A 14,767-nucleotide genomic window follows, 5' to 3' on the forward strand; every position below is an offset into this window, starting at 1 on the left:
GAGACTTGGCATTTTAAGCTTATCTAAGAAATAAGAAGACACCCTGAAATATGTCCCTTGGGTAACTAGACATCTGCTTAGAGAGATGGGACTGATGAGGCTGTGTTAAGATAGATACGTCTGATTCTGAATCCTACCAGTTGGCTAAGGAACCCAAGCTCAAAACTGGGGCCCTCTTAGTGTTGAGGAATAGGGTGTGACCTCATTCCTAAGGAATAAGAAATCAAAAAGGAACAAAGGCAGGCAGATCAAAGAAGTGGCAAGGGACTTTAGAAGATCAGAAGGTAGCTCCCTAAACTCTGGAGTAATTGGCTTTATATTATATTTTCATCCTGTCTTATCTCTAATCTGGGAAGTGGCTACCGGACAGCCAAGTGGGGGAAAGAGGAGCAACGCAGTGATGAAGGGCTAGTTGAGGCAAGGGAGGTCAGGAGCATGAGTGGGGGTGGGGAGCAGTGGACACACCTGGCAATGGGCAGGAATCTTTTCCTGTGAAGAGAATGTTGTGAGATAAACTAAGTGAAATTTTAGCAGTTATGAAAAATTTTACCTTTTTTTACATTTTCAACTACTAGAAATAAGGTACAAATTAAGCACTTTTTTTTAACCAAATCTTATCTCACTATTATTATGTCAAGGCTCTGTTCCCATGAGAAAGCTTAGGGACATTTTCTCCAGTGTAAAGTACAAATCATACTTAGGGATCCTAATAATCATTTTAAATAACTTTATGTTTTAATACTATATATATAGTTTGTATTAATAATTACTAGCTTAATTACAGGTTAAACTTGCATAATGCTTCATTTTTTTATAAAAACACTTTCCCCGGGCACCTGGGTGGCTCAGTCAGTTAAGCATCTGCCTTTGGCTTAGGTCATGATCCCAGGGTCCTGGGATCAAGTTCTGCATTGGACTCCCAGCTTGGAGGGGAGTCTGCTTCTCCCTCTGTCCCTCCCCGCCCCCCTGCTCGTGTTCTCTCTCTCTCAAAAATAAATAAATAAAATCTTTAAAAAAAAAAAAACACTTTCCCATATATCCTCTCATCTCAGTTTCCTAATATCTAAAGCTCAGAGAGAAATTCTATTTCTCATTTTAGAGATAAGAATTCTGAAACTCAATTTGTTATTAATCAGTACTGTCTTTTATTGAATGATTAAACATAAGGGAATCATGCTATGCTCTTTATATGTATTATCTCATTTAATCTTCATGATTAAACTTTGAGAATGTTAACTTCTCTATTGCCTCTGGTTCTAAAATACCACAAGCTGAGATTTGATTGGTTCCTAAGTCTGTGGTTTGAAATCACTACAGTTTACTGAAGATGGGATTTACCTAAGCTCACTGAGCTAGTAAGTGACAGAAGAGGAAGTAGAAACAAACTATTTGCTCATAATTTTCCCATCTAACCCTAATGAAGAATTTTTATATAATGGATAATCAATCTTAAAAAAACCATTGCACATTGATTTTTAAAGTATACATTTAAATAGTTTGTGTAAAGAATTCTTATGTTTTTGGAAATTCTAAGGATTTAAATGTTTTAAGCAACCCTCTTGTCTTTACCATTCCTTCATATATTTAGCAGAATTCACTAGGTGGAAAAGTTACATGGAAATACTTAGCTAGAATTAAAATCAAGTTACTGAGCAATTTTGCATTGAAATATGGGCATTCAGTTCAATTCAGTGAGTTAATTTTGAGTGCTTAGTGTGTAATGTGCTTCAGTCTACACAAAGATAAGTAGGCAGTATCCCTCTCTGAAGAAATTTTCAGTCCTTCTTTACAGGATTATATTTAATAGATCTGAATGTTATTGAAAGAGATCGTTGAGATTCCTAAGTGTGATTTCTATTCTATTTTGGGAGAAGGGTATTGGAAGAGGGAGAAATGGTTGAGTGCAGATTGAGGTATATACTCATAAAACTTAACACAAAAAAGAATCTAACAGTTACTATGAGAGAGAAAAATAAGTGCATTGGAGGAGCATGAGAAGGAAATTGTCATATCATATGGAATAGAAGGGGAATCAGCAAAGGCCTCAAGACATAGATGATATTTGAGATGAGCCTTCATGAATGGATAGAAATCCAAAAAGCATATGAGAATAGGGCATTCACACACAAAGGGCATAGTGTAAGTGAAAACAGAGACTGTAGTTTTCCTTATACTTAGCGTGGGTGTAGACTAACGAAAGGGCACAAGACTGAAAACCGAGACCTTGTAGAAGGTCTTGAATACTGTGCTGAGATCTTTGAGAGCAGATGCAGTGGAGTGAAAGACAAATACTGGGCTGGAAGTATGAGATAGTTATGCAAATTTCAGTGGTGACATTTATGAGTTGAGTGAATTTGGGCAAATCAGTTCATCTCTTTGAGCTTTGACTCCCTCACCCGCAGTATGGGTGTAGTAGTATTAAAGGTTGAGTGTAAATTTAAAAACTTGTATGAAAGTACTCTGAAAACTGTAAAGCACAACAGGAGACAGCATGGTCATGGTCATCATCGTATTATGTATATAATGGTATGTGAAGATTTTGGAGCCATGAAGCTTTTTATCTGCATCTGCAGTCTAGGAAAATTGAGTTGGCAGGAGTGTAGTGGATGGATTAATAATAACAAAAGAAAGAGAACCAATCAGGAAGCTATTAAAGTAATTTAGGTTAAAAGTAATGAAGGTGTGATTAGGATGGTAGAGACATTGCAGAAATACTGTTCTATTTGGCATTTATTCAAAAATATACTGAGCACCTACTCTGTTCCTGGACACAAACTCGGCAGTCGTGCTTAACAACCTCCTCAAAAGAGACAACAGGGATAGATACAGGATAGAATGCGCAGATACTTGGGGAGCAGAGGTAAGAGGAGAGAGGGATATAGAAGAAGGTCACTGGATCTTCCTTTGCTTTCCATTGGCGAGACCTCGTAACAGCAGAATGGAGAAGGGACATCTCAAATGCCTATGAGCTTAACCCACCAAGGCACAGGTGTCATGGTGGGTGAGAGATGATAATAGGGTCAGTAAATCCTTCCAGGGTGGGTTTGACCTCTCTTTCTGCTGCTCTCTGTCTGCGTGGATCTGCACTATCCGAGGTGCTGAAGGAGGAGAGTTACCCAAAAAAAAGGCACAAGACCACCCTCAAGAATTTCTTTGACTTAAAAACCTGACAGAATCCCTTTTCCCCAAGGGAGGTGAGAAAATGTCTTCACCTAAAAAGAATTTCTCACTTTTCTTAAAGTGGATCAACTACTGCTTCTATGCTTGCTTAGGTTTGAAAGAGGAAGGAAATTAAAAAAAGAAAATAGGGTTCAAAACCTATCTGTAAACTCCCAAGTAAGTTTCCCGGTAATCAGAAATTGATTGATTCAATTTAATTGTACAATCATTTAGTGAATGCAGGTAACTTCCAGGAGATGGAACCGAAGAAGAAAACAGCAAGTGGATAAACACCGCTGCCCCCTCTCACAGTTTAGTGAAAGTGTATGTCAGAAAGCATATGACAGATGATTGTGTGTTGAGCTAAAGTTGTATTCTTAATACTGTGTTATAAAAATGATAAGACACTTATTTCCCTCCCTCCCTCCCTCCCTCCCTCTCTCTTTCTTTTTCATACGTGTGATTTTTTTTTTTACTTCTCCATGAAGGAGATTTTTATGAAGGCCAAAGTGATGTGTGGGGCTTATTGGAAACTCATCCTAATACTTGTTTCTAATAAAATAAAGACTCCTCTCATAACGACCCTAAAGTCAGAAGTACTTTGTACATTTCTACAGAAACACCCTGTGAAATTTTGTGGGATTGAGTCCAAGAGAAGCAGCCCCCTTTGTTCGGCATTTTCCATAGAACTTTTACTACTAGGTTTTCCCTTTACTCTGGAGCTTAAACGAAATGAAAATAGGACAGCCTTGCAGATCTTTTTACAATATAAAGGGAGCATGGGGATAGCCATGGAACCAAGAATTGGTAAAATTAGGAAAAAATCATGAAAGAGGATCTCACATCCTTTTTAAAAAAATCCCTTTCATTCTTTATTCATCTCTTCATTCCAATCACTTCCCAGTGTTATTAAGGCAGGCTCAGATAGCTACTGACTTTAAATACTCCCTGTATTACAATGCTGTTTGTTTTTTCCCACCATTTAGGAGATGACCTGGCTCCCACCACTTTCTGCTATTCCAGCACCTGGCAAAGTGGAACCAAGCAAATTTCCATTTCCAAATAAGGTGAGATCTTGTAACACTCAGGAGCAGTATGCTTTACTCACACAGAGATTTTTTAGTGGATAGTGGGTTTTCCTGTGATTGTTTTTCCCTCTGTAAATATTCCTACCAGAGGCATATGGCTGATTTTCAACAATTTGCAAGCATGTGTTTATTCATCAAAGGGAGAAAATTAAGCTTCCCCTTCCCTACTTTTGGCAAAATGTGATGCATATTATAATTGTCATTTTACCTAAAAAAATTTGTGAAGTTGAAATGCATCATACGATCATCTTAAATATTCGGTGTGATTTTCTTTTTTTTCCTGAAAAGCTGTTATTAAATTAATGATGTATCTTAAAATCAATGTCTTAGAATTGAGGACATGTAGTATATAATTCCTCTTCAGTATCTTTTATAAACCTTAAAATATTTTCTAGGACTTTAAAAAACAAATTTCCATTTTCTAAGGACAAGCACACACTCAAAAAATCAGCCACAATATATTTAAATTATACATGAGTCTAATAGGTTTTATTTTATGATTTTTAACCATACAACTAATATATAACTCCATATTCATAAGGATGAAATTATGCCGATAGAAGGAGCAAAATATGAAAGTGTCCAGTACCCGCATCCAAGTTTTATTTCCCTACCCAGAATTTACTTTCAAGAGTTTGGTGAATAACATTCCACTCATCTTCCCTGTGCATGATGTACATATACATTCATATGTTTCATCTAAGAGTTTTTAAAAACTCTTAGATGGTATAGTTCTAAAAACATTTCTTCTAAAAGTTGATTTTTTTCAGATACCATGAATACATATTATTGCTAAATATTAACACTGCAACCTCTTAAAGTGAATTATTAAAGTAACAATTCATTATAATATCACAGTGGTAAATTTCATTCTAAGCTGATTTTTATTTCCCTTAACAAAGTGTATTTGGAGATCTTTCCAAGTAAATATATAGAGATGTTCTTCATTCTTCTTAATTGCAGCAAAATATTTTGTGGTATGAATTTGTTGTAGTTTATTTAGTCAAGCTCCTTTTGATGGACACTGAGATTGGTTATGGTTCGTTATCACAAACACTATTACAACCAATATTATTTATAAATGCCTTTTTGTATGCCTCTTATTGAAAGTCTCTAGAATAGATACCTAGAAGAGGATAGGTACTGGAGGCATGAGAAACCATAGTTAGCCTTGACTGTGTTTCAGCAGTACTTCTTTATGCATCTTTGCCAATGTTTAACATTATCTGGCTTTATATCATTGTGTCTGTAGTGTGGGTGAAAAATTGATATCCCATTGTTTTAATTTGCATTTCTCTAATTACTTCTGAGTTTGAGCATTGACTATTTTTCCTTTACAAATTGCACATTCATATCCATTACCACTTTAAAAAAAATGATTTGTACAAACTCCTTATCTTATTCATTTGTCTGTTATATATGATGCAACTATTTTCTTGCTACCTTATTTATGTACCTTTTATACTAGCAAAGTGTTTAATTTTTATGTCAGAGAAAAATGATTTTTCCTGCTCCAACATTCTAACAATGTTCTCTATTTTATTATCATTTTTTATAGTTTGATTTTGGGGTCTTAAAACAATTTTTTGTAGATGGTGTGACAAAGGTTTCTAGCTTTATTCTTTTCAGCAGTTAGTAAATTACTGTTAACACTATCAACTGATTACCCCATGTTCCCCCCACTAGTTTGAAATACCACCTAAATCAACAATTGAATTTCTCGTAAATACATGGATTTGTTTCAGGACTGTCCAGCCTCTTTTTTTCAGTATATTTATCTAATTCTTGACCAATAACTCATTTTTAAATCAGATATCAACAAGCTTTTTCTGTAAAGGATCAGTTTGTAAATAATTTACCTAAATGAATAAATGTGACTAGGTTCAGATAAAATTTTATTCACTGAAACAGGTAGTGACACAATATATAAAGAACTCTTACAACCCAACAATAAAAACATAACTCATTTTAAGAATGGGCAAAGGAGGGCGCCTGGGTGGCTCAGTTGTTGAGCAATGGCCTTCGGCTCAGGTCATGGTCCCAGGGTCTCTGCTCCGCGGGAGGCCTGCTTCTCCCTCTCCCACTCCCCCTTGCTTGTGTTCCCTCTCTCGCTGTGTCTCTCTCTGTCAAATAAATAAATAAAATCTTTAAAAAAAAAAAAAAAGAATGGGCAAAGGATTTAAATAGACACTTCTCCCAAGGAGGTCTACAAATGCCTGATACGTATATGAGAAGACCCTATCACCATTGTTAATCATTAGAGTTCCAAATCAAAACCACAAGGAGATACTTCTTCACACCTACTTAAATGGCTAAAATCAAAGACAAACAATAACCAGTGTTGACAAGAATATTGAGAAATTGGAACCCTGCTATCAGTTGCTGGTAGGATCCAAAATGGTGCGGCCTCTTTGAAAGACAGTTTAACAGTTCCTCAAAAGGTTAAACATCAGGTTATCATATGACCCAGCAATTCCACTTCCAGGTATATGTACCCAAGAGAACTGAAAAGGAATGCTACCAGGTGTTACATATTTATTTACTGAACTCCTTTTGTCCCGGGAGATTTTTTTTTTGGTGGACTTATATTTTCCAAGTGGGGAAAAACAGGATGTGTAGCAGTAAAATATATGACATGTTAGATCATGATGTATACTGAAGAAACATAAATCAGGAGAGGAAGATAATGAATGTTGATGGTGAATGGGGATGGATGAATTTTAAGTAGAGAGCTTAAAAAAGACCCTCCTGGGGAGGTGACACTTGAGCTGAAGGTAGAGAAGGAGCAACTCATGCAGACAAGTGGAGGTAGAGACTTCTGGCAGATGGAGGTGAAAGTGCGTGGACGCTGGAGGAACAGCAAGAAGAGTGGAGTCAGGGCAGAGAGAACCAGGCGAGGAACAGTAAGTGACACTGTGAGGTAAATGCAGTCATATTATGTTTGGACAGTAGGACCATTCAAAGGACTTGGGTTTTACTCTAAGTGAATTGAGAAACTGTTAAAGAGTTTTGCAAATAACAAATGTTTCATTTTACCCTTCTTATTGTGTTGATGGGAAGCTGTACATCTTTGCCATATTCGTGACATTAACAAGGATGATTCTAATCATTGAGTGTGGTTGTTATCAATAGGTATAAGAATTGCATACTGTGTGTCCAGCTCAGATAGCTTCCTTCTATTTCTAGCTTTCTGAACATTTTCATGGATTGATTTATTTTTTCATTTTTAAAACTTAAGGTACAATTTGAAAACAGTATCCTGCAAGTTTTGAAAAACACATATGCTCCTGAGACCACCTTACTCAAGATATAGAAGCATTCCATCACCACCCAGAACTCCCCCTTGGTACTTTGTAGTCAACGCCTCCCACATACCCAACCCCTGGCAATTACTGATCGGTTTTCCAGAGTATACAGAAATACAACAAGTTTGAATTTAGTTGAAATTTATTCAGTATTTATTGAGGTGTTCATAGTTTTGTTCTTTAATCTGCTAATGTAGAAAATTACATTAATAGATTGTCTGATTTTTTAATCACCTGTATATTCCTATGATTAGTTTCCCTGAGTATGGTGTATTGTTCATTTAATATACTTTTGGATTCAATATGCCAATATTTAATTTTAGAATTTTACTCCCATGTTCATAAGTCACCTTGGTCTAGGTATCTTTTTGTGTACACTTATTCAGTTTTGACACCAGGAATATAATAGCTTTCTATAATGAATTCTTTAGCTTTCTACCTTTTTCTGTATTCTGGAACATTTTACATGCCAATTTCCCCCTCCTTAAAGGTATGGAGTAACTCAACCATAAAACATACTGTCCATAGTTTTCTTTTAAGAGTAGATCTTTAATTGTATTTTCATTTTCTTCTATGCCTATTTGCTTTTTCAAATTTTCTACCTCCTCTTGGGTTAATTTATCTTTCTTTGTTCCTTTTTTTCCCCCTTCAGGATTTTCAAACATATACATAATACTCTGTTTTTCTAGTAATTGCCTTTAGAATTTTAATACATTAGCCTAGTTAAACCTATTTTTATCAATACCTACAATTAACTCATATCTGTATTCTACCCCCAACAATTAGTTTTACTTTGATCTCCCTCACCATCATCTCTCAGTTTGAGATTACAATATTTCAAACTGTTGTTATTATAACCATTTTTTAGCATTACACCTTAACAATTATTTGTTAGTTTCTTAATTGGCCATTGTTTCTTGTGTTTCTTGTGTCTCAAGCCTTCTTAAGATGTGCATATTGTTTTTGCTAGAGTGTATTTTCAAGCAGGTTTTTAGTCCATACTTAACCTAAAGTCTCTGATAGTCCTTTTCTGCACTTACCTTTAATCCTTCCACGTCTCCTCTCTGTTTACTTCTTCGGTGATTTCATCTAATTATTTCATCTAATTGTTGCTTTAAATACTCTCTATGCCAAGCTTATGACTTCTAAGTTTGTGTCTCTAGCCCCTTCTCCATCCCCCAAACTCCATACTTGTAGTTCTGCTTACTTACTCAACATCTCCTCTTGGATACCTAACAAACATCTTAAGCTTGCTATATCAAACACTGAGCTTTTAATCCTCCCCACAAGCCTTTTATCCCAGTGTTTCTCAGTAAGTGATTTCTCCATTTTTGCAGCTGGCTCAGGCCAAAACCCTTGGAATCATCTGTATTTGTTTTCTAAGGCACCTGTAACAAAATACACAAAGTGGGCAGCTTAAAAGAAATTTATTCTCTCATAGTTCTGGAGGCTGGAAGTCTGAAATCAGGGTGCCAGCAGGGCCATGCTCCCTCTGACGGCTCTAGGGAAGAATCCTTTCTTGCCTCTTCCTAGCTTTTGAAGACTTTCAGTAGTCTGTCACATTCCTTGGCTTGTAGTTGCATCACTTTCATTTCTGCCTCTACATACACATGGCTGTCTTGCCTCTCTGTGTCTCTGTGTCTATAAGGACAGCAGTCATTAAATTTAGGGCCCACCTTAATCTAGTGTGACCTCATCTTAACTTGATTTTACCTGCAAGAACCCTATATCCACATAAGGTCAAATTCACAGATTTTGAGTGGACATGAGCTTTTGGAGGACACTGTTCAACCCAGTACACCATCCTTGACTTGTCTTTCTCTCATCTCACACATCCAGCTCATCATTAAATCATGTCTACCCTACTTTCAAAATATATCCCAAATTTAAATACTTCCCCCACCATCAGAGCTACCTCCTTGGTCTACACTATCATCCCTTGCATTGATTATTGCAATAACCCCCCAACTGGTCTTCCTGTTTCCACACTTGCTCTACCTACCACTCTATTCCAAGCCATCATCATATCTAGTGTGGACTCTTACAGTTTTCCAGCCATTCATCCTAGCCTCTAATACACAGTCTCTTGTCCACACAGTAGCCTCAACAATATTTTTTCAAGTCTTGTTTTTTAATCCATTCAGCCACTCTGTGTCTTTTGATTGGAGAATTAAGTCCATTTACATTTGAGGTAATTTATTGACAGGTATGTGCTTATTGTCATTTTGTTAGTTGTTTTCTAGCTGTTTTTGTAGTTCCTTTCTGTTCTTTTCTCCTTCTCTTGCTCTCTTCCTTTGTGGTTTGATGACTTTCTTTTATGGTATGCTTATATTCCTTTCCCTTTATCTTTTCTGTATTTACTATAGGTTTTTGCTTTGCAGTTACCATGAGGCTTACATGTAACAACATATCTATAACAATCTATTTTAAATTGATAACAGCTTTGATCCCATTCTAAAGCTGAACATTTTTACTCTTTGGTTTTGGTGTCACATTTTACATCTTTTTATCTTGTGTATCCTCTAACTAATTGTAATCATGGTTATTTTTTACCACTTTTGTCTTTTAACCATCATTCTACCTTTATAATAATTAATCCACTACCTTTACTAAAGATTTACTTTTCCAGTGAGATTTACTTTCACATGTTTTCTTGTTACTAATTAGGCCACTTCTTTTCAGCTTCATGTGGTCCCTTCATCATTATGTGATGAACTCCTTTAGCTTTTGCTTGTCTGGAAAACTCTTGATCTCCTTCAGTTCTTAATGATAATTTTGCTGGGTAGAGTATTCTTGGTTGGAAGATTTTTCTTTCAGCACTTTGCATATATCCTGCCACTCCCTTCTAACCTGAAAGTTTGTGCTGAAACTCTTATGGGGGTTCCCTTGTACTTAACAAGTTGTTTTTCTCTTGCTGCCTTTTTTTTTTTAAAGATTTTATTTATTTATTTGAGAGAGAGAGCATGGGGCGAGAGGGTCAGAGGGAGAAGCAGACTCCCTGCTGAGCAGGGAGCCTGACACAGGATTCGATCCTGGGACTCCAGGATCATGATGTGAGCCAAAGGCAGTCACTTAACCAACTGAGCCAGCCAGGTGCCCCTCTTTTGCTGCTTTTAATATTCCTTTTTCTTTAACTTTTGAAATTTTATTCATAATGTGTCTTGGTGTGGGACTCTTTGGATTCATCTTTTCTGGAATTCTCTGGGATTCCTGGATCTGGATTCCCATTTCCTCCCCCAAGGTAGGGAAATTTTTAGTCATTATTTCTTCTAATAAAATTTCTGTCCCTTTCTCTTTCTCTTTTCCTCTTGGGAGTCCTATAATGCAAATGTTAGTCTTTTGTCCCATATAGCTATTAAGCTGTCTTCACTTATTTCATTCTTTTTTTCTTTATCTTGCTCTGATTGGTGAGTTCCACTGCCTTGTCTTTGATTAGACTGATCCTTTCCTCTGCTTCATTTATTCTGTTCAGTCATTGCATTCTTCACCTCTGTGACTTCTGTTTGGTACTTTCTTATATTTTACATCTCTTTGTGGAAGTTCTCACTATGTTCATCTATTCTTCTCACCCGTTCAAGTAAGCATTTTTATGACCATTACTTTGAACTCTTTATCGGGTAATTACTTATCTCTGTTTCATTAAGGTTTTTTTTTTTTTTCCTGAGTTTTGCTTTCATTTGGAACATATTCCTCTGTCTTTTCATTTTGCTTGAGTCTCTGTATTGGTTTCTCTATAGTAGATAAAATAACCACCTCATCCAGTCTTGAAGGAGTGGCCTCATGTAGGAGATGAACCTTTTTATCCAGCCCTTTCCCAGCTCTTGGTCATCTCTCAAACCTGTGTGCTTGTCCAAGCAACCTACTATATTTTTAACAGCTCCCAGTAGTTCAGGATGTGCCAAGACATGTCAGTGTCCCAAAGGGAAGGATCTCAGCACCTAGATTCAGGCTGACTAGAAACCGGACCCACAGGCAACAGCTTTTAAAAGTATGCAAATATATAAAGTCCTGAGGGGCCACAGGCATAAGCACTGCTGACCACCAGAGCCAGGTGATCTGGAAATGTTCCCTGGACAGCAGTTGCAAAAATTTGGGCTCTAAAGGGCTGTATAAGCTCCTTTCTGGGAGATACCAGCAAGCCTAGTGTGAGGCAGAGGGAGAATGCAAAGATGGTGTCCATAGCCTATGTTCCTTGAGAGCAGCTCTGTAGGCCACTAAAGTATGTACCAGTCCCAAAGCCTGCCTCTCATTCTAAAGCTCCAGGACAAGCAAAGTGACCTCCTTCAAAGACTGGGGGGAAGACGGTGTGCCTTAGTCTACTGTCTGTGCAGTGCCCTGGACATGGTAGCCTACCAAGAACCATCCCTCTAATTGCCACAGTCCTGTAGGACCCAGGAACACAAGCCCTTCAGGCCACCAGAACCAGGTGATCAAGGGGCATCCTCTGGGCATCTGCCACAAACACCAGGCACCAGATCCACATAAACCTCCCCTTCAGGAAACATGGCATTCTGAAGCAGAGCTGGGGTGCAAAGATAGCACCCACCCTCTGGGATAGATTACAGTCAGCTCCTAAATGCATGTTTAATTAGTAGCCGGCCCCTCAGGCCACAGCCATGATGATCAGCTACTAGGCATTCTTCACAGAAAGTCTGGGCTCCTGGGTCTATTGCTTCTTGCAGTGACCTGGGGATAGTAGCAGTTTAAGAACTCTTCTCCATTGTTTACAGTCTTGTGGGACCCACAGGTGGAAGCCCCACTGGTCACCCCAGCCAGGTGATGTGGAAGTGTCCCCTGACAGCAGAAGTCAGGGCATCATACCGGTGTAAGCTCCTTTGTGGGTGACACCTGTTATTACAGTCCCCTGTGACCAGGATCACAAGCTCTCTGACCTCCAGAGCCAGGACACTAAGAGGCATAATCTAGGCAGCTGCCACAGAAATCAGGGCATCAGACACATATCAGAGCTCCCTTCTGGAATATACTGGTGCTGGGGAACATGGCAAAGGGAGAGCAAGAAAATGGCACCCACCAGCTGACCCTTGAGAGTGTTCCAGCAGGCTCCTAGTTGTGTGTGTTAAAAGGTGCCTGCCTCGGGGCACCTGGGTGGCTCAGTTGGTTAAGCGACTGCCTTCGGCTCAGGTCATGATCCTGGGGTCCTGGGATCGAGCCCCTCATCAGGCTCCCTGCTGGGCCGGAAGCCTGCTTCTCCTTCTCCCACTCCCCCTCCTTGTGTTCCTCCTCACGCTGTCTCTCTCTCTCTCTCTGTCAATTAAATAAATAAATAAAATCTTTAAAAAAAAAAAAGGTGCCTGCCTCTCAGGCCAAGATTTTAATATAAGTAGGTGTGCCTCCTGCAGGAGTCGGGGCGTAATCTGAGCAGGGCCCTGGCCTGGGTGACTTGGAGCACATGAGCCCCTTAAGAGGCATTTCTCAGATCACTGCTGTGTTGTGGGTCTTGGAGTTCGAGCCCCATTGGTTTTCAAAATTGGATGTTTGGGGAGCTTATCTCTCAAGTGCAGCCCTAAAAAAGTTGGAGTGCTCAATATGGAGTTTGAACCCTTTGCTCCTCAAGGAGAAGCTCGGAGTTCCCTCCCAGTTGTGGGTTTTTGGGGAGATAGTGTCACAGTTTCTCCTACCTGCTTTAATGTAGTTTTCTTCTCATTTGCTGGATGTGTCATCATCAGTCAGCCAGCCTTTAGGTTTCTTTAAGGGTAAGTATGTAGCTGTGGGGACTCAGTGTATCTGTGAGGGGAGGTGAGTTCAAGATCTTCCTATGTCACCATCTTTAACCAGAACCTGCATGTCACTCTTGTATTAGAACTTCCAGTGGCATATTGCCACACAAAATACAATGCAGAATCCTTATAATTTTTGTATATAATCTGGCCAAAATAATGGCTTCACCCAAAACATAAGCAAATACATATTTTTATTATATAAACATATCCATGGTGTAAGTACAATTTCTGATGTAATTGAGCACACATCCCAAGGCCCATTTGGTTGTGACTTTTCCAAAAGGATTGTATAAATTTGTTTTGTTGAATGTATATAAAGTTTAAGTAATAACTTATCTCTACAGTAAATTTGAGACCTTACCTCATTAGTACAAAAAATATATTTTTCAAGGCAGAAATGAAGTTATAAGAATCTTATCTTCCATCCAAAAAGATACATTATCAAATATCAGATAGGGCACAGAATTTCAAATTTAAATTAAAAACTGTATGTTATTTAGGATTTTTATAGGATTTGTGTGGAGTTATGTTGCCCCTAGATCTTTTGGCCTTGCCTAAGAAAGAAAAAGTCATTTTACAAAATGTAAGAACATTGCATGATTTTAATAATGCTTTTCTTTCAAAAACCTTGGAAGTACTATTAATTTATCTGGTATGGAAGAAATAAGACTGGATTAGTGTGCTATTTCTGCTATAGCAAATTACCACAAACTTAGTGACTTAAGACAACACAAATGTATTTTCTTACAACTTTGGAAGTCAGAAGTCTGAGCTAAAATCAAGGTGTTGGTGGGCTGCGTTCCTCCCAAATACTCTAGGGAATAATTTTTGTCGCTCTCAGCTTCTACAAGCTGCCCTTGTTACTTAAGTCATGGCTCTCATCATCATGACCTCAGACTTCCTTGTCGCATCTCCTTCTCTGACTCTCCCCTCCCACCCTTTATAAGGGCCTTTGTGATTATATTGGGCCTACCTGGATAATCCAGGATAATCTCCCATCTCAAAATTATTAATCACATCTGCAAATCCCTTTTGCCATGAGCAGCAGTATATTCACAGGGTCCAGGAATTAAGATACAGACATCTTTGGGGGAGCCCTAATCTGCCCACGGCAAAGACTGTTGCTAATTTTCACACACAGTGCATCTTTTTTAACCTGTATCTCAACTGACAATTGGGGGATTGCTGTTCATTCATTACATTATTAATATTTGAGATTATCACTATTGCTAGAGTACAGGAGTTAGAATTATTTATGGAATTTGAGGGGCAAAATCTCTAAAATGACTAATAAATAACAAAATTAAGCCCTCATTAAGATTGAAGGGGCACTTGCAACAACGTGGATGGAACTAGAGGGTATTATGCTAAGCGAAATAAGTCAATCAGAGAAAGACAAGTATCATATGATCCCACTGATATGAGGAATTTGAGAAACAAGACAGAGGAGCATAGGGGAAGGGAGGAAAAGATG

General features: G+C 38.1%; 1 protein-coding gene across 3 annotated transcripts in view; it reads left to right on the forward strand.

Annotated features, from left to right (window-relative positions):
* Positions 1–14,767, forward strand: part of AFF3 (ALF transcription elongation factor 3) — a 564,644-nt gene that overhangs the window by 357,892 nt on the left and 191,985 nt on the right. For all 3 annotated transcript variants that reach the window (XM_081831996.1, XM_081831995.1, XM_081831997.1), the window contains one exon: positions 4,146–4,226. In XM_081831996.1, coding sequence (XP_081688122.1) covers positions 4,146–4,226 — 81 coding nt within the window. The remainder of the gene's footprint in view (positions 1–4,145; positions 4,227–14,767) is intronic.

The sequence above is a fragment of the Leptonychotes weddellii genome, chromosome 10 (assembly GCF_054177405.1).
Source record: "Leptonychotes weddellii isolate Sample4059 chromosome 10, ASM5417740v2, whole genome shotgun sequence".
Classification (NCBI taxonomy): domain Eukaryota; kingdom Metazoa; phylum Chordata; class Mammalia; order Carnivora; family Phocidae; genus Leptonychotes; species Leptonychotes weddellii.